The 20,736-nt window shown below is 37.9% G+C and overlaps 2 protein-coding genes across 4 annotated transcripts; one reads left to right on the forward strand and one right to left on the reverse strand.

The window, feature by feature from the left end:
• Nucleotides 1-112: 112 nt before the first annotated feature.
• On the reverse strand, nucleotides 113-20,160 carry cblc (Cbl proto-oncogene C, E3 ubiquitin protein ligase). 3 transcript variants are annotated; one of them, XM_023152603.3, is made up of 14 exons: nucleotides 20,012-20,160; nucleotides 18,930-19,307; nucleotides 12,510-12,656; nucleotides 12,275-12,431; nucleotides 10,437-10,558; nucleotides 9,931-10,068; nucleotides 9,757-9,844; nucleotides 9,499-9,630; nucleotides 6,872-7,057; nucleotides 6,184-6,336; nucleotides 5,941-5,987; nucleotides 4,783-4,857; nucleotides 4,569-4,624; nucleotides 113-3,235 (listed from the first exon to the last, which is right to left on the reverse strand). In XM_023152603.3, the coding sequence occupies exons 2-14, from the start codon at nucleotides 19,301-19,303 to the stop codon at nucleotides 3,105-3,107; spliced, it is 1,806 nt and encodes a 601-aa protein (XP_023008371.1). In that variant the 5' UTR covers nucleotides 19,304-19,307; nucleotides 20,012-20,160; the 3' UTR covers nucleotides 113-3,104. The 3 variants fall into 3 exon arrangements, with proteins under 3 accessions (XP_023008371.1, XP_004550980.1, XP_012774500.1); XM_004550923.5 differs by having other exon boundaries at nucleotides 18,930-19,310; XM_012919046.4 differs by having other exon boundaries at nucleotides 243-3,235; nucleotides 6,872-7,054; nucleotides 18,930-19,310.
• On the forward strand, nucleotides 1,124-1,966 carry LOC143421099 (uncharacterized). Its single transcript, XM_076890116.1, has 4 exons — nucleotides 1,124-1,263; nucleotides 1,361-1,492; nucleotides 1,662-1,698; nucleotides 1,826-1,966. Exons 1-4 carry the CDS (start codon nucleotides 1,227-1,229, stop codon nucleotides 1,947-1,949), a joined length of 330 nt encoding a protein of 109 aa, XP_076746231.1. The 5' UTR covers nucleotides 1,124-1,226; the 3' UTR covers nucleotides 1,950-1,966.
• Nucleotides 20,161-20,736: the final 576 nt, after the last annotated feature.

Raw genomic sequence — 20,736 nt, forward strand, 5'->3', positions numbered from 1 at the left:
GACCTTCCATCCACCCCTCGCCCTGGACACCTTCATTTTTCCATCCACCTACAAACCTGCCCACTAAAGTCAACAACATATCCCTTTTAAAAAAAACACAACTTTGTCTTATTTTTGACAGTCTTATTTGCATACCTTCTATTTATGTTGGTGACAGGTGCAGAAATGATTCCCCCCCCCCCCTTTTTTTAAGCAACTATCAACTACTGTGTTTGTACATACTGCCATAATTCAGGAAAAACAAACAAACAAAACAAACAATGTAGGACTGCTTTTATTTTCTTGCTCCTGAGAGCACAGATGGTTTCTTTCTCACTTCATTTGGCTTTTATACAAACATGACCAAAAGCAGACCCAAACATTGACACATTTGAGCATTTTCTATATTTTTTAAACAGAACTATCATTCATAAAATGTTTTGACATTATTTCTCCAGCACAACTTTATATGTATTGTATTTTCTGCACAAAATAATGTTTAGAATTTTTTTTTTCTTGAAGAAAGGACAAATCTTTCATATCTGACTTTAGTATCCAGGTAACAGATGTCGACATGTACGTACAGACTAGTTTTAGCAATTAGGGGGTTAATTCATTGAAATTTATACGATAATTAAAATGCCAGCATATAATTTTTGATTTGGGGTTCCGGAGTCTTACGATTTGCTTTATAAAATATTGCACATCATTACTGTCAGTAAGAATTTACAGGAAAGCTTCCATACGAGAGTTCAGGCTGTGAATGAAATACAGACTTTCAAGCTCAAGAAGTCTAAAGGACATTGCACACACACACGCACGCACACACACGCACGCATGCACACATCAAGGCCATTTACTCAATCACGCACACACACATACCCACCTGCAAATGACACACAAAGACCCCCACCCCCCTTCCCAAATGAAGCCAAGCAGATGCCCCACGGAATCAGCAGCAAAACTGGGATGCAGCCAGATGGGGATCCACCAGTGGACCCCCATCCCAGGCTGTAGCTTGCCAACAATGAGTGACCTATGTGAGAAGCTTAAACAGGTGTTAAATGTGGGGAGATAAGCGATTTGGATGAACACTTAGCACCAAGCGGTAAGAACAGAATGCAGAGATACAGACGGGGTCAACATAACCAGGCAAGAGAGGAGGAGCAGGAATAGTTGGAGCACACAGACTATTGCAATATGAGTCAGAGTGTGCCTAGGTGTCTTCTGGGCATTTGCCAGACACCATGAGACTGCTGACTCTGCTGAAGGTTGGATTTGCTGGTAAAAATACAGAGATACACACATACATACAATGTACACATCTCTGTTGTAATGACACAGATTTGAAATGAAATTCACTTCAACTGTTGTGCAACAGTGGCAGTTACTCGTAAAGATGGCAGGAGTGTGAACATCACCATACATGGCCTCACTGAACAGACTACCACATCAGTGATGGTGTGCTCATCAGCAAGCAGCGCGTGCTCTCTGTTGCCCACTGTTGGTACAAGTAAGTACTCAGTTTTGGAAACATGAGTTTGTGCATTACTTTCTTTATTAAAAAAATAGATAAACTAAATAACTACATTAAAAAGATCATGTTGGTGCATGACAAATTTTTGGATCTTAGATAATCTGTTTTAAGGATTTTGTTTTTCTTGTTTAATCTGCCTGTACAGAGAAGCTGAAGAATGACATCATCATCTGGCTCCCTCAGTGAGTGAAAGAAAGGATCGGCCCTGTCTGCGATTTACTTTTACACGACACAGTTTAATATTTCCATTCACTGATGAAATACTTCAGACAAACAGCTGAGGCTTATTTTATATTTCTGTGTGTGCAGGTACGACTATCAGACTCTAGATTACGACATCACACTGGCCAAAATCTACCAGCCCTCAGAGGTGATTGAGGCTGTTATACTGATCCCATCGCCCACGTGCTGGACAAAAAAAACTAATAAATGAAACTTCTTAGTATACACACATTTTTTGATTGGTCTGTTTGTATTTAATGGAAAAAAAAAACATCAAATAAAACTTGAAGACCAAAAATGCATCAGTTACAGGTTACTGTATTTATAATCAGTTACAGATGTAAATAAAGCGCCTTCACATTATTCTGACCGCCTTTTAATGTATCACTTTATGTCTGGATCAATTCAGCATTTATCATTTCCTGTACAGTTTTGATGGTAATCCTTCTACGTCAGATATAGTAACACTTACATATCACTTTCAATATAGTTCACGTCTGAACTGCCTGAAGTCACACAAACTGTGCATGTTTCTCATGCATCTTTCCAAGTTACTCTGTTCACTAGAGAATGACCTAAACAGCAATAACCTGTACATAATAACGCTCTCTCTCATTCTTAGACTGAAATGTTCCTCTGTGATGCATCTTTGCTTTTGCCCTTCCAGAGAAAGGGTCTTTCTGTGACTCTGTCTTGGAGGTACTTGATACAGCTTGCTTAGCAATATCCTGCAGCACCTTAACACTCACACATACTCAAAGACCCTTATTTGGAGTGACGGGGAGAGAGAAATAAATGTTCAACAAGTCTGGTTAAAGTACACATGCAGCATGTCTTCTGCATGTAGGTCAAATATCATATCTGAAGAAATTGTGAAACACTTTTATGTAAAACTGAATGACTGTAATGTTATTTATCTGCTGTTTTCAAAGGGTTACAACTGCTTTATCAATATAGAGGCCCTTCTCTACTCTTATAACATTTACAAGAACAAACTTATGTTATAGATTAAAGAAAGAGGTAGGGTTTTTCTATTATTTGATAAAAATCACATTGTCAATTATTAAGCCTCTCCTTAATTTCTGTTTCAGAGTGTCAGTAAATACTTTAACTCCAAAGAAGATCTAATGTGACACTATATTTAGGAATTAGTACTGAACCTACCGTGTTGCTAATGGCAGTGCAATTATCAAACAGTAGGAGGCCACAGTGGGCAATTTTTCTGTTAGTCCCAAACACTCCACTCATTTTCAGCAGTGCAGCATGCACATGGTAGTTTGCAGCATTAAATATTATTTTTTACATTCAACAAAGGCTGATTTCTTGGATGAAATTAAGTCTATTGACTCTACATGTTGTTTGTCACTCAGGATGACATTGTTCTCTTCATCTCTCCCTGAGCGTACTTGTCTTTTCTGAGCCCTGGTCTGCTCATCTCCTTTTCCTTATGTCTTCTCTCCATTACAGGGATGTTGGGTCCGAGCCAGGGTACTCCACCTATACACAATCAAACAGAGATTTCACGTGAAATGCACAATATTCACAAGAAGTCTAGCGGGTTAAGGTGACTTACGTTATTCATGTAAGTGTATAGAATCTCATCTCCAACTTCTGATAAAATACTAAAACAATAATACCTAAACCTAATAAATAAGAGCACCTAAGGGGAATTCAAAACAAATCAATTTCACAGTTTTGACCTGAGAAAAATGATCTCGGTGCTACCATTATTATGCTAATGTACTGCAATGCGTCAAATATGAAACTATTTTTAACAGTATGAGTTCAATTTTCTAATTTCCTGTCATGACAAGGTGAACATGTCTGAGATGTAGAATAAAAATCATAAAGAAAAGCAAGTAAAGCTTATTAAGCAAACAAATATATCCCATTCAAGACCTGAAGAGGCCTATTTTTCTCTGCAGTGCAGCTGTGTGTCTTTAATGTGTTTTTCATTTTTTTTAGAGAAACACCCGTAAAAAACATGTGGTTCAAAGCGTTGAATGATTTCAGTATGTTTCTAACTGTTTTCCAGTCTTGTGCATCAGGTGAAATTTCTTTAGTTCGTTTTAAGATGGAAGGTCCTCTGCATGTTTGCTCACATTACTGTATGTAAATGGCCTGTATTTATATAGCGATTTTCTAGTCCCTAAGGACCCCAAAGCACTTTACACATCCAGTCACACACACATTCACACATGATGGCAAGCTACATTGTAGCCACAGCCACCCAGACGGTATCTGAAAGAAATTTAAGAAGCACGCATACAGCATAACAACATATGTAATTCACACTTCTGTATTAACTTGTTGCACATTATACTTTTTAAAACATGTTTAAGGAAGCATTATTCTTATTTCACCAATCATGCAGCAAGTATTCAGACAAGTCAAATTAGCAATACCACGCTGCACTGACAATGTTATTGAAATAGTCAGTTATAAGTATTATCAGCTCCTCACGTATGGTAAATGGCCTGTATTTATATGTATTTATATATTTATAGTCCCTAAGGACCCCAAAGCGCTTTACATATCCAGTCATCCACCCATTCACACACTGGTGATGGCAAGCTACATTGTAGCCGCAGCCACCCTGGGGCGCACTGACAGAAGCGAGGCTGCCGGACACTGGCGCCACCGGGCCCTCTGACCACCACCAGTAGGCAACGGGTGAAGGGTCTTGCCCAAGGACACAACGACCGAGAATGTCCAAGCCGTGGATTGAACCGGCAACCTTCCGATTACAAGGCGAACTCCAAACTCTTGAGCCAAACTCTCATCGCCCAGCAAAAGAAGACGAAAGAAGGTTGTAACAACTATGACTTACTGTCGTCAGCTCTCTGAGAGGAGGAAGGAAAGTTTGCTTCTCTCAGGTGTTCCACGCTGTTTTACAAACACATAAACATACCAGTAAATTAACTGCTTCACATGAACCATCCTGTCATTATGACTACTAACTGCACTACATGCATAAAATTGAATAAAAAAAAAAAAAACTTGTTTATTGCTGTGAAATTTAAGTGGAGACAGGAGTCAATCACCTGTGAGAGAAAGGGCGTGGTCTCAGCTCACCAGCGTATTCCTCTTCACTGCCGCGTAAACCCTCCGTTCGACAACTAAATAAAGACAGAAAAATATATTTTATCACCTGAGTTGTTTTTTTAAAATTTGATAAATCATTGTGTAAATAATGTATTTTCCATTAACCTAAGCTAGTGATCCTAGATAGAACAACCATCAAGAATAACCTAACAAGCAAAAACAGAAACATTTGGATTTTTAAAAATTACCTCTCGGCTTTAATGCGTAGTTACAAAGCATAGAAACATTTTAATTATTTTAATAGTCTCAATATCTGTATAGATTCAGTAACTTGGCTTGCAGGTCGCCTAACCATTTTTAATCATTTTATGATTCCTCTAATTAAATATTGTTTGCCAAATAACAATTAAATCTTCCTTTCCAAAACAAAATGAGAAAATAACATTAAAACCGGTGTAGTTTGTAAAATTAGTTCATCAAAGCCATCAGTTGTCACAGAAGCAGCTTTTTACTTCTCTGAAAGAAGACTACCAGGTGACTATAAATAAAGCTAGAATGTCATGGATCTTAATTGAGTAGCAGGAAAATGCTCTTTCTAGCATACAAGCAGAGAACCTTGATGTAATACTACTGCGATCTCACCTGCAAGGTTATTAAAGTAAACTAAAATCAAACTAAGAACTAAAACAAGGTGTGAAAAAACATTGTAAAACATTGTAACATTGAAAAAAAGAAAAGAAATATAAAGGTAATATCTTTAGTTTTAGTATCTCTTAGGTTGGTAAAAATGTTATTAAAACTTGCTGGTGAGGCAATTTGCAATAAAGGATTGGACATGGTTTGTAAGACTACTACTTTCCACTACTTAAAAAAAGGTTTTTATTGTAATACGTATAATGATTTTCCTAAATCTTGATTTAGGATCATGATTTAGGATCATAATTTAATAATTATGAGACTAAAGACATAAAGAGACTAAAAAAAACCTAAATTAAAACTTTTAAATTAAAACATTTTTTTGTTTTCAAACAATAAAAACTCAACTAAAACTTGACGATCCACTCTGGACAGAGATAGAAACTAACCTGAACTAAAAAAGAAATGGAATGAAAATAAAAACTAATTACAAAATACAAAACTATAACAACTCTGCTCACCTGTTTGTCTGTTTTCTGTACCTTTCCGTTTCACTGCTACTTTGAGGCTGCAGGAGAGAACAAACACAGTGACTGTACGGGCGTCGGCTATTGCGCATATGCACACGGCAGTTGGTAAATCTTTTCATTACTTTTTAAAAAGTTTAGTCTCTTGGAGAACTGGACAAATGCAACATCTCACATTTTCAAGCTGCCATAACCAAGAAGAATATGCAACTAACCTGAATGCCAGCAAGAACTTACCGAATAAGAGTTGGAGTGTTTGGGCAGTGTCTTAATTTCAGACGTCTGAGACTGGACGGAGGGAGAGGGACAGCGTGGCATTGTATTATTTTTAGGGGGTAAAGGTGGAGCGCTAATGTGAGAGCTGGGATACTGGAAGTCCAAACTGGAAAACTGGAAAATAAATAAATAAAAATGATAATAAAAAAAATATCACTCAATAGAGAGAACTTCTTTTAAAATCGCAGAAATGCGAATGAGGATGCATGGTGCACACAAGGTGCCTGGATTTTACTGTATAACAACTATTTAAACACAGAACTACAAATGTCTATTTGTATAGTCAAAAAGATGTGCAGGTGGTTTTATGAATCTATACTTGGGCGATGTTGCTTTCAAGTGACTATATATAGCATCCTATAACTAGTATTGACATTAAGCAGAAGGTACATTGCAGTCTAATGAGTTTGCATGTGCTTATTTTATTAACCAAAGATTAATGACTAATTTAATTTTGTCCAAACAATGACGTCGAATGAAAACTACATGACAAAGTTGACCTGCTAGAGGCTATACATGCAAACAATTATTTTCTCTTAACCCGATGGCGGGCCATACTATGGCTGTTGATGGCAGACCAAAAACTCAATTTGCTAGCACAGCACAGCTAAAATTAAACAACATGGAACACGGAAATGTATTTACACACCTTCCTCAGGGCAGCTATTTCCTTTACCATTTCTTCAATATCCACATGATCCTCTTCGTCGTCGTCATCATCGCCCTCCTCCACCAGCACCTGATCGCTGACTGGCACGTACGGCTCCAGGAGGATGGACTCTGTTCCTCTGATGTCGCAGCGGCAGTATGGGCAGGTTTGGCCAGCTGACTTCTGCTAGATGAATATCAACAACCCATCATCGGAAGAGGAAAAGAGAACGTTCACGTGAATGTGAAGAAACACCCATTCTCTTCAGCAGATTAATATCTTTTAAATTGTACAGTATGTAGTGGAATATGTTGAACATGTCTTCAAAGACAAAGGCCTCTGGCTGTTTGAAAGATAAAGGTAGTGGAAAATACCACGTTCAACAGACCCTGTAGATTGTGGTTTTCCACCTCAACATAAAAGGGAATCGTTGTAACATTCTGCTTTTGCTTCCGCTACTATAGCACAGAGCCTTTGTGTTTTTCCAGGTTTTGATGTGACCTCGATTTGTTAATATGATTACACAGACTGCTCGCCATACTATGTTATCTATTTTTGTACGCTGGTACGTCTCTAGTTTTAACAGGGATTAATGTTTATAGGGAACCTCACTACAAAATAGTTCTTTTCATTACATTAGTTCAAACATACGTTAAATCTAACTGCCCGGAAGTCTTTTGTTGTGTCAGATGATCGTCATTAAAATCCCTACTTACAAATTTTTCACAAAAGAAACAAGACATAGATTTCACTATAGCTGTGTTTATGACTAACAGAAACACCTTTAACCTCTCATGAACAGTATGCCAAGATAATGGTTTATGCATCTTGCACACAGTTGTACAGAAGGAGCAATGCATACTCAGCAGGAGTTTTTTTTCTAGATGTTTATCAGCAGCTAAATTATTGGGCCGTACTCCAGATATGACAGAATGAATGAGTTAGCAACATGCAACAGGACAGAAATGAGAGGATATGTAGGACATTTCCTTGAAACAGTGATGCTGTTTGCCATCTTGGAGATGACATAATCGATATGATGAGACCAAGATAAAGAGACGTCTGACTTAAAAACTTCATGTTTACGTTTCCAAACAACAAATCAATCGAGATCCTATCAATAAAAAAATTCAGGGCCACTGTAAAAGCATCCCTACTACAGAAATATGATGCATGTAGTCTATAAATGTTCTATTTCAAACTCTTACTGAATTTAACATACACGTTCTGATATTTGGTATGCTGCTGCAATGCTGATTTTGTTTTTGGGTTATGTTCCTTACACCTTACATGTCTATGTAAAGTAAACTTACAGTTAAAAAGAAAGTTTGCTTAACCTTAATCTCATAAAACTTACAACTTTTCCGTTGTGGTGTGGCATCCATGAAGCTCTTTGAACTTTCTTTTCAAGTTAGTCTCTTTTTCTCTCTCTCCCTTTCTCCCTCTCTCTGCCTTTCTCCTTCTCACATTACATGCGCACACTTTTTCTCATAGTGAATGTCACCGATGCAGCTCAAGGAGGATGTGAGGCTAAGCTCACACAGGAAGTCCTGAGCCAAATGTCAGGACATGTTGCTCTGCACCTTCAAAAAAACAAACAAAACACCTACTGAATAGGTGGAGGGCTTCTAGCTGGGATTGTCTGAGTAAAAGAACTAGCCAGAACCATGAAGCTATACTTTGACAGCTCCAGCTTTAATTCTGATTGGACGTCTTCTTTGTCACTCTGTAACTCGAAAGAGGAAGCAGGAAGTTGGGGAAGCCCCCCTGGAAGAGAACAAACGAAGTGCATACAGGACATGCTGTACACATGATGACTGAATTTTCTTTGGCTGAGAAATTTCTGTCATCTAAAGAGGTCAAATGTAAAGTGTATTGAAACATCAATATCACATGATATTCTGTACATTGTCCTCAGATTTTCACGTTTATATTATAGTGAATAGGCTATGAGCTACTTTGTATTATCTCTATTATATACAAATAAATAATGGTGACATTATGAGAGGATGATTCTTGAGTGTCATGCCTTGGCTATCAAGCTATAAAATCTAATAGGTCATCTAAAAATAGCTCAACAGAGCACATATTACAGGTGCTTTATAAGCATTGGTGCACTCGATATTGCCTGAGCTCGACTATAATTTTTCATGTAAACAAAAAAAAAGGAAAAAAAGAAAAGTGGAAGAGGAAAATCACAGCCATGTAGAAGTGTGATAATTCCATATTATTTTTTGAAGATAATATATGAATACTGGGGGAAAAAATAAATCAAGGTAGTTTTTCAGAGTTAAAATAACTTCTTGCCAATCCTACATTTTAATAAAGTGTTTGCATGAGAAATCTTTTTTTGCACCAACCCCAAACCACATTCAAATAACCCGCATTGTTACAGTACAGCAGGACTGCAACCAACGACCAACCCGTGGCCTAAAAAACTATATCTAGTTCAGCCAGCCCAGACTGTTTCACCCCAATGAACACACAACAACGGTTACAGTAACTGTCTGTCTCCCTTCAACGTCTCTGTATGAGCGGGATATATTTGAACATGCGTCTGTGAATTTGAATGGATTTAAATAGGTTACAGATTTGAAAACTTTGAGTCCGTGGATGAAGATTCATACCTGCCAGCCTGTGAGGCAGGTTTGGCACAGGAGATGGCCACAGGGCTGAATCCGGGTGTCTTTATCCCTCTCTGTGCATATCTTACATAGCTGGTAGGTGCTGCCGATCTCACAGTAAAGCTCATACTGTTCCTGTTTGGTGGTTGTATTTAGTCAGAGAGACAAGACAACATCTCAGGATATTATCTGTTTTGTCTTGGCAAAGGTTCAAGATGCTGCAGTTAAATAGATAATGATGTATAAATTGCAGCCACTCACTTCTGTAACTTTAACTTTTCCTCTGCTGGCTGGTTCACACAAGCTTTTCAAGTCAGGGTTCACATCCCGGCCATCTGGGTACAAGTAGCTGCAGGCACAGAAAAGCACGGAGCTTAGAGAAAAAACACATAAACAAAAGAAGCAATTCAGAGAAATGTACATGTTTGTCCTAACCAGCCCTGATTGAAGCCTTGAATCAGAGCTTGGTAGAGAGGTATGTCCTCCGGGATAGTCTGGATGATGGCACCATCAAATGTCACGTGGCCAATAGCCCACTCTCCCATTTTTGTACAGCTCAGACGAAAGATATAGCTGCAAGGAAAAGGAAAACATGTAGCTCACACAGAAAATGGAAAAATAACCACATTAAGAGACATTGAGGTTTTCCAGAAATATCAGCAGAAGATTTTACACAATTTTCAAATGGGGCTAATCAAATTAAATTCCTCTCATTCTCAGCTATAATAACAATAAAAAATTTGCACTGCATGATACTTTTGGCCATGGCTAATGTTTGTTTGCAGAAACATTTCTTGAATAAACCCCCAGAAAACTAAAGGTATAATATTGGAGCAATAAATGAAAAGATTCTCTTATTTATATATATATTTAGAATCTTGAGACCTTTTTCATATTTTCATACTTTTTGAATATTTTCTGAGTGATGCATGAATCCTCACCTCCCAGGTCTGTGCAGGTAGTGTTCCAGACGAGCTATAACCTGGTCATAGGTGAGGAAGGCCATGTAGCCTGGATGAGTCACGGCCAGCTGGTTCCAGTTCATTAAAAGAGTCCTCCACGGCTAAAAGAGATGAGGGAAGAGGATTTGATCTTGGATACTGCATGCCTTAACCCTTGGGGGGTCCTAAAAAAAAGTACCCCTTATGAGGTCCTAGAGCCAAAAATCGACCTTGCCATAAAAAGTGCTATAAAAAGATTATACATTAATATTTTATTCCACTTTAAATTAGCCAATCTTTTAGACCTACTTCTCCTTGAAATATTCATGTCAAGTTTTAATTATATTTCGCGGATTTTAACCCTCTATATCCCGGTTTTGTCACATGAGCGCACGGCCGTTTTTGGCGAAAAAAATGAAAAAATTAAATATTTTCCATAAAATACATTTGAAAGTTATATTTTATTGTACTTTTAATTAGGCCTTTAGATGGACCAAAGATCGGCACCAAACATAATTTCGATCGCCTTTTATTTTTTTTGCAGGAGCGCATTTCATAAAATGCACACACTATCGGTCCTAATCGACCACGCCCATAAAAGTGCTATAAAAAATTTATATATTAATATTTTATTCCACTTTAAATTAGCCAATCTTTTAGACCTACTTCTCCTTGAAATATTCATGTCAAGTTTTAATTACATTTCGCGGATTTTAACCCTTTATATCCCGGTTTCGTCACATGAGCGCACTGCTTTTTTTGCCCCAAAAAACATAAAACTTGAATATTTTCCAAAAAAAACATTTGAGGTAATATTCAATTGTTATTATAATTAGGCCTTTAGATGGACTAAAGATCGGCACCAACAGTCATTTCGATCGCCTTTTTTTTTTTTTTTCAGGACCAGAAAATGGTCTCCAGGCGGCAAATGCTGCTCCTCTAGGCCGAAATAAGTGCATCTTGCCGGGGCACGTCGCGACGATGACCGGGGCACGATCACCGGGGACTCATTTTTCCAGCACACACGTCCGATACCACGTGACAACAAATACGTCATTTCCTGTTGACTAAAAAAAAAAGCACCCTCTAATGGTCCTAGGGACCGAAAATGGTCCCGCCCCATCAGCGGGCGAAGCCGCTGCTGCACGCCGGAAATGAGGCTTCATTTCCCGCAGGTCTGTTACGGCAGCCCGCTGTTTTCCAGCCCGGGGTCAAATGTGGAGCAAGGGCGCCACCCAGTGGACAAATAAAAAAATTACAACTCTAAGGTCTCTTCTGCAACACGGAAATGATACTTAAGCGATCGCCGAGATGCTTACGGTATAAATCCTGCAGTGAAAAATAGCGTTTATAATGGGTTTCAATGGGGCGATTTATGGCTCTAGGACCTCAAGTGGATGTCGGTTTTTAGCTTAGCCACCTTAAGCTAATCGAATAAACGGAGACGGCAATTCTAAAGAAAAATGAAAAAAAAAAAAAAGGGTTGGAAGGTTTGTCTATATTCTATTCAACACAGTGAAAATGGCCTAATATTAAAAAACGCTGAGGACGAAAAAATGGCCGTAGGTCTCCCTGAGGGTTAATCTTTTGCACGCCCTTGTTAGTGACACTGTCCGGTCATCTCCTCTAAAAGGGCAACTGATCTGTTTAGTGTTTGGATTTGTTCTCTTTGAACAAACATGAGCTTTAGCGGTGCTGTACAGTTTTCTTATTTCATCTATCGTGCGAAGCTACAGTAACTAGCTACTGGTAACAAACCATTCTCCGACAAGCAAAAATGCAAATAGACATATTTCCAACACCATCTGGTTCTTAATGTAACAAAACTTTCACCTTACCTGAAACAGTCGCGTGAAAACATCAAACTCAAACACAGAGATGTGATCGTTGCAAGTTAAGTCAATGGTTGACTTCAGAGCCATAGATTCCATCCCTTCCTCAAATGGATGTACATTTCTCAGCTGTTCTTTAAAGGTATTCCACTGCACTATACACCTGTCAGAACACATGCTTAATGTTTGGTAGATGTAAACATACACATAAGACGATGTCAAGAAATGTTTCAATACTAACTTGTCGCCAAATGACTCCCTCCAAAAGTCCTCAGCTGCAGATAACGCCACCCTGTATTTGTCACCCTGAAAACATCCTCCTGGATAAAAGGCCTTCAGCTCCCACAGCATGTGACTGAACAACAAAGTCAGCTTGGTCAAATTCCTCCTGAGAATGAAAGACGTCACAGACTTTAAGCTCTGGCTGCAGAAACTTTTATAGAAACATTTATAGTTTTGCTCCACAGTGTCTGAGTAATCATGCAATACAATCTTTTTCTAGGCAGAAACCCTTGTGTTTGTGAATCTCAAGTATACACAGTGTTCCTATTTAAAATGAGTTTTCCTAAAGCTTTATGTAATTGCATTAAGTACAAATAGATATCTGAACTTTTAGCACTGGTGCACAAATATAGGCACTGTTATATACTACCTTTCTGTTTCAGTTGCAAGAAATACAGACACTTTCCATAGATACAAACACACAAACAGAATCAAACACACTCAACAGGTAGTCCACCTTGCAAACAGGATGCTGCCTGCTGCATGCTTGTCTGTAAATACCACAAAATGTTCCATTGGCCAGTGTGTCACTTTAGGCCAGTCTCAATAGTCTTCTCAGGCACTTCAAAGGCTTTCTATAAATATAATTGATATTTTTGATAGTTTTATTTTGATGCTACACATATTTATAACTTTTAGTTTAGTTAACAAAAAACTTTCTCTTTTTGCTAGAAGCAACTTGGTGCAACTCTCAAATGGGAGTATATTAAAAAAAAATAACAACAACAACAACAACAACAGCAATAACACCTCCCCACCACATACACACACATACACATGTTACATTCAAGCATGCTATAATGTGTAGTGTTAACAAGTAAGGGTCTGTCCTCCTCCATGTGTTTTATGCAGCACAACATGTATAAAAATGTGTTAAAAAGCTAGTGCATGTACTACTACTGAACTTTGAAAACACAGAAGCTACGGACATTTAGATATGCTTTCACTTTTTACATGTGGGCATTACTTTACAATAAATACAATGAACAAGTAGAGGAGGGCTTTAATTTATGTTTCCATATTTATTGTCTATATTGACTAAAAAACACTACTGTCTGTTTCAGCTCTCTGTGCACTAATCCCAATCAATAATTCGAGTATTTAAACTTACTAAGGAAACTAAATTTCGTAACACAAAGTATTTCCTCTTTTCTAACACTTTTATGATGCAACTCTGGAGGCAATCATAACTGTTGAAATATTTAAAATTCTTTAGAAATCTGCTATTGTGGATAGTGGTTATAGACTTTCCACCTCAATGAGAAAAAGAAAACCCTCTATGGTGTTAAATAGAGTACTCAAGAGTAATAGTAGAGGAGGAGGCGGGAGGAAATGTGTAAGCCACATCTCTCACTCTGGCTGGGCCTTTGTACTTAAAAATATCATTCAAAAGACAGAAACACTGCACTGAATAGAACCATAAACACATCAGCTAACATTAGGGGAAGTGCTTGAATTCCTTTTATTATGAGATATAATAATTTGCATTATAGTAATTTGGTGTCATTTGTAGCTGAACATTGTTGGCATGTTCCTCACCAGCTTGTGCGTGACCTCAAACAGTTTGATGTGAAGTTCCTTGTTACTGTTGCTTTCTTTCTTTTTTTTGCATCACGCAGCAAAACAGAATTACTTCAAGTAATCTCTGGGTCAGTAACCACCTTTGAACTCTGCCAGCACCAAACAAGATGTTCCATGGTGCAAGATTTCAGATTTAATTGACAGGTATGTAAGTGAAAGAGAGCCGCTTGCATCGAACACTATGGGAATATTTCTCCAATTTGAAACAATTCTGCATGTTAATATTTAGAATCATAATCATATAGCTATTATCAGTGTTTCTTGTTTTTTCAAAGAATACAGATTCGTGTTTAAAACCATTTGCAACACCCAAACTATGTGGTAACCACTACTTGTTTTATAATATAAATTCTGCCACAATTCAGAGCAAGACTATTATAAATCTACTCCACTTCAGAAATTTGATAGTTGTGTGTAGTTCTACAAAACACTATGTGAGGCCCCTTCCTCCGTCAAAATGACAGTGCACAAATATTTCAAAAAAATAGATAAATAACTGACAGACTTAAATGCATCATAAGTAAGTAGCTAGAGCTCTTTAGATATAACGTGGCTTGAGGGCGATCGTGGTTCAAGAGTTGGGAGTTCGCCTTGTAATCGGAAGGTTGCCGGTTTGAGTCTCGGTCCTTGGGCGAGACAGTCAGTGCGCCCCAGGGTGGCTGTGGCTACAATGTAGCTTGCCATCACCAGTGTGTGAATGGATGGATGACTGGTTGTGTAAAGCACTTTGGGGAACTAGTAAAGCGTTATATAAATACAGACCATTTACCATACGTGAGGAGCTGATAATACTTATAATTGACTATTTCAATAACATTGTCGGTATTGCTAATTTGACTTGTCTGAATACTTACTGCATGATTGGTGAAATAAGAATAATGCTTCCTTAAACATGTTTAAAAAAGTATAATGTGCAACAAGTTAATACAGAAGTGTGAACTACCTATGTTGTTATGCTAATGCTGCAGCTGTATGCGTGCTTCTTAAATTTCTTTCAGATACCCTCAAAGTTGTCAGTGTTTCGCTTATGATAATCTTCCAACCGCTAAAGCTTCCACTGTTGGTTTCTGTCGTCTCAAATAATAATTAGATCTCACTTCTGTTTTTAATTTTTAACAGGCAGAACTTTCATGTAAAGAACTGCTATTTCAGCTTCCAACAGTCAAATACTTTAAAAGCAGACTGAAAATTTGCTTATTTGTATGAGCTGTAGCAGTACAATCCAAAAAAAACGATGAGAATATAAAAGAGATTTGTTCTGATGTCTAAACCACAATATGTATAACAATTTGTGAACTTGCCACATGACTGACCATGCAGGATTTGTGGTATGAGGGCCATCTGTTGTACATGCTTGAGATTCTTGAAGATGACGACATAAAACTGTAAATATGGGTTATGTGATTTTCATATTCTACGGGAAAATCATCTTTGAAAACAGCTGCTGGCTGTGAAATTTTAGCAGAACTGAGCGTACATTGTGCAGCATGCAGTGGACTCTATAGAGTTACAGCCAGCTCCCCAAATGAACCAGCAGAAGGGATAAGAATGATATTTAAACTGTAATTTTGATGTTGATATAATTATTTGTTTATTAACTTTTAACATGCTAAACAAAGATTTTTTCAATGTATAATATAACCGAGCTACTTCAGTTAGTAGATCACTGTCACCTCAAGCAGTTTTGTGGTTTGAACTGACTATGGTCAGGTGGAACCTTTCTGTGTCTATTTTTACTGTGCGCCCCAGTTACTTTTCACTGGTTAAAGGTTTACATGCAAGCTTAACTAATGGTGCTAAGTTGGTTGCAGGAGTGGGGGCTGCTCTCTATATTAACCCTGTGATGGAGTAGTGACCCGTCCAGGACAAAACTCCACTTATTTCGCAGTTGCTGCACAAATTTTGAGCGCTGCTTTTCAACAGCAAACCGGCCAGCGCCTTGGAATAAAGCTAAAACATTAAAATGTAATATCAAAGCACATGAAGGTTAATGCAACTACATCCAGTCAGAACAAAAAAAAAAATCATCATCAATCATCATCACCAGCTAGTTGATAAAAGATTGGACTATATTTTAGTTGGTGCTCACCGAGAACACTGCAAATCAGCTTTTCTTTATTCAGCATTCACGCTAGCTAATAAATTTGGCAGGGCGCTAAACTTGTGACAACAGAATAGTTATTTGCTCACTCAGTTCTGAACTAACACCGGTTGCAGGTTGGTATATTCGTAGGCAAATGCGGGCAAAAAATCGTGCTCAAGGTTAGACAGTCTCTTTCTCACACTGCTCAAATTCAAAGGATGTTGTTGTTGTTTTTTCTAGTTTCCCCATATTAGCATCACAAAAGTGCAAGGTTGGCTCTTTTCCACCTTAATTATTAGTATTCCAAACAGGTGCAGGAAAATGCAGCCAACACTCCACATATAAGTAAGTCTATTAAGCTGTTCCAGAATATCCACTTGAATGAAACAGCAGACAGAAAGTTATAGTACAAACAGAAAATATAAGTACAGAGAGTAAAGTCTTATTTTATTTTGCCTCAGCTTCTATAGGTGGTTTAAAATAGTTTTTTCTTCAGTGCATTTAATTTGTTTAAGGATGAGCTTAAACCTCTATCACTGCTTTCAAGTAAGACTTTTAAATCAGGCAATTATAATGGGCTATATTTAATTTGAACTTTTTTTCCTTTAGTAATGCACAAGTGGTATAAAACCCTTGGTCACAGGATACTGGAAGAAGAAATGGGGGAAGGTTTTGCTTTTTTCTTTTATAGTCTATTTAATATTCCTGCAGAAGTTGAGTTTAGAGAGACAAAACTCTTATGGTTTCTGTTACTTAAATTCATTCCCACAAAATTGACTAGCCACAGCACCTACATTAGATACTCTACACAAGATTTGACACTAGATCAAATGACGTAAATTGAGAGTCTTCGTATTTTACAGTTCCTTTGGTATATCAGAAAAAAAATTGGCTTGAGAACATGATCTGGTTGAGAGTGAAGGAATCGTAGTGTAATCTGGCAATAATAATATCAGATGGATGTTCACTCATTTTGCTTTTTATAATTTTCTGTCCAGCTTCTTTTATTAGCATCTGGTTAAAAACACATTGTATTTGCTTCGATTAGGAAAGCTCGGGTATTTGCGTTACTTGGATCGGCATGGCCGATTTCATTTGTGGCACCAAAAGAAATGGAAAGTCTGGAAAATTCGAATCTAAGATCTTACAGTGACTTGCAAGACAATTGGTATGAAGCGGAGATGTCAAACTCATGGTCAGTGGCCACATACAGACTGTTTTAATCTCATTTTGGTCAACTGTTGCACAATACCAGATTAAATAAGACCTCAGACCTCTTTTAGTCTTAAAGAAATAGAGGTACATTTTAACAGTATTTAAACTTCAAGCTTAAAAGTCGTTTATGACTCCATTATATTTCATACAGGAATATGCCACATAAAATGTCTTGTTTCCCTAATCTGACAGAAGTTCTAAAACCTTCTTAGATAATTAAATAATTTCATTTTTCAACAATTTTACGCAAAGAAAAGTTAACCCAATTCATCTCCGTCAGCTGAATGGCTTTCATCATCACTTTTGGCATTAAGTATCTGCCTACAGTAAAGCTTGATATTCCAGGTCTGACAGCCATGGATTACTGCAAAACACTACAAAGCAGTGATTAGAAGTGGTAAATTAAAATAACACAAGTCCATAATGATGACAAGCACGTATATTTACATAGCAATAAATTATCCAACAGAACTTTCTATTGTCCCTGCCACACGAACAGACTGGTTCCTGCAAGAAACTATGAAAAATTGCAAACAAAGTGGACAAATTCATGGGTGAGAAGCATTTTGATAATTAAAAACATCACATAGGTACATATAAAGGTATGACTGGCATCATAAATGACCACTACCTGAAGATTATTTAAATAATAAAACAAATATCCGAGCTGTATTGTGAAAAATAAGTGCTGTTGGTCAGTTTTTCCATATTCAGTCAGGCTGCCATCGTTACAGTTAGTAATGCATAGGCACGGCTCCTTAGCTTAACCATCCCTATAATCGAGGCGTCGTGGTAGGCCGTGCTTTTGAGAAGTCTGACAATGCTTCACACCTCGTTCGGACAAAGGCCAACATTTCAGACAATCACCTTTATGACATGTTCAGTTCTTAACAACTTGATACACAACGCTTCCAAAATTCGGTCAGAAACTGATTTCCTACTTCCGTACATATGCTGCTGTTAAGGAAATTTGACCTGTGAGACTTCTGGAAAGCTTAGTGAGGATTTTCTTAATTACTCTCTGAAAATCTAAAAACATATTTTTGGGGCCAAAGAAACAGAAATTTGGCAGATTAACCTGTTAATCTGTCGCCCCCCCCCCCCAAAAAAAAAAAAAAAAAAAACGAAAGAAAATTTATTATTATTTGCGATGACTTCACATGTCTTGTCACTTGTCTGAACAAGGCCAAAATACTGAAAAAAAGTGCACGCTTTCACATATAAGAGACTGGAGCTAGGATGAGTTTGCATTTTTGGTTAAACTGATGAAAAACATAAATATAATCTAAACAAATGCTAATTTTACAAATGTCACAATGTTCTGTTATAGTAAAAATGTAATAATGAGTATGTTACACAGAGTTTTCTTTTTCTTAAAAAAAAAAGTTGTTCTTTGTTTTCTAAACAATTTCTTGGTCTTGAAACATTTTGGTGTTTCAAGACCAAACTTTCCCTCTTCCCCTGCATGTGTATGTAGATGCCAGCCAGGGGCCCTCTCACCTGTAAGTTGAAGTCTCTTCATATATCTTCCTCCGTCCTTCTTTAAACAGCAGTAGAGCCCGCTCTGTCTTATCAAAGAGGTTTTTGATATGGATCCTCAGGTACTCTGCCTCGTCTCCGTGTGGCACCTGTCCACCTGCCTGCCTGAAGCCTTGGAAAGGCTCCCAGACCTGGATGAGCAGCACTGAGGTCTCTGACAGCAGCTGTGGTAGGTATGGCGGACTATTTCTCAGTCCAAGCCGAGGGGTACTGCACAGCTGTTGGAGTTTATCCAGTCTTCTGAGGGTCTTGCCCACGAGCCGAAGATCACCACGAGTGGGGGGCCCGGAGCTCAAATTCGGGCTCCTGGACGCACCCAAATCTGCTGCCGCCATTGTTCTGCTAATGTGAGGTTTCAGGTGAAGTCAACCAAAAACTCAGTCTGTGAGTCTGTGAGTGTGTGTGTGTGTGTGTGTGTGTATGTGTGTGTGTGTGTGTGTGTGTCAATAAATATCTACAGTTCTTCTGTGTCAAGAGATGTGTAATCGCAATTTTTGAATGTGTGAATATTCATAAGCAATGAAGCTAGTGGTTGGTTCAAGTTTTTGAGCGTTCACTCTGATATTTGTCTTTAGAACGATATTTGCATGCCATCATGTTAATCTCAGAAGCATGCATCTTGTCCTCCTTAAACTGCATCCATTGTTGAGCCATAACAATCCAGTAGTATTACATTATCCAGCAACAGACAATAGGAGCAGTTACAATTACGTTTCATTTAAAAAGGAAAAGAAAAGTGTGCTCTTCCAGCCAATACAGCCACTTCTACTGATTTTTCGCTCACTCCTGTGTTCGTCTTTCAGAAATACGAAAATACAAGTGCTACAAAACAAATTCTACATTGTAAGTTTAACTTAATACGGGCCTTACAACACTCGAGGCCAAGAAAAGCACTAAAAATAAAACACAAAGAGGCACTGAGGCTAACACCAAGCCCTCAAAACATTTGAAACTTCTGCCATCACGCTCCCTTCTCCTCTCTCTCTCTCTCTCTCCACCCCTACACATTTATAGCAGATTTTAAGCACTGTACTCTTGCTTACCAACATCTCAGCAGCAATGCAGTCCTAGAGCTAGTGCATCTACTGTCAGCGCAGCGGAAACATGTTTTCTGTCATGGCCTGAAACATTACTGTTTCTCCTTTGTCTTGCTTGATGTCACTCTGCCCCTCGTCTTGATTGTCTTGCTGCAACCAGGAAACCAAATAGGTTTGTTTCTTTGGTCTATTGCTCAGGCAGACAAGCGGAGGGAGAGAGAGAGAGAGAAACAGAGGGAGGGAGAGAGGTGGGTGGCAGGGAGGGAGGAAGACAGAGAGGTGTGGACTCAAAACTAAACTTTTACTAAGAATGAAAGCAGAGTGCAGCTAAACTAGTCACTATCCAGACAGGTATAGTAACTAATGAGCTGGACGCCTGTGAAATGAATACAAAGGTCAAAGAACCGTAATCTTCACCTCACTGTTTTGTCTGTATAACGTTTAAATTAAATTTAAAAATTAAATTAATTTTAATTAATTTTAATTTTAATTTTAATTTTTAATTTTTAATTTTTTTTAAAAACTGTATGATATTTTCTTGAACAATGTATATGTAAACTTCATAATCTTAACACCTCATCTGCTGTGCTTTTCAAAACATTTTGAAGACTTCTGGGCACTGAGTTTAGAAATTTCTTGAGTTTTGGTCTCAGAATTTAGTCCAATTCTTTTTTCTTTAAAAAAAATTAGTCCTATTGTTGCCTGATATAGGTTTTCAGCTGCTGAAGAGT

The sequence above is a fragment of the Maylandia zebra genome, linkage group LG11 (genome assembly GCF_041146795.1).
Source record: "Maylandia zebra isolate NMK-2024a linkage group LG11, Mzebra_GT3a, whole genome shotgun sequence".
NCBI classification, from domain to species: domain Eukaryota; kingdom Metazoa; phylum Chordata; class Actinopteri; order Cichliformes; family Cichlidae; genus Maylandia; species Maylandia zebra.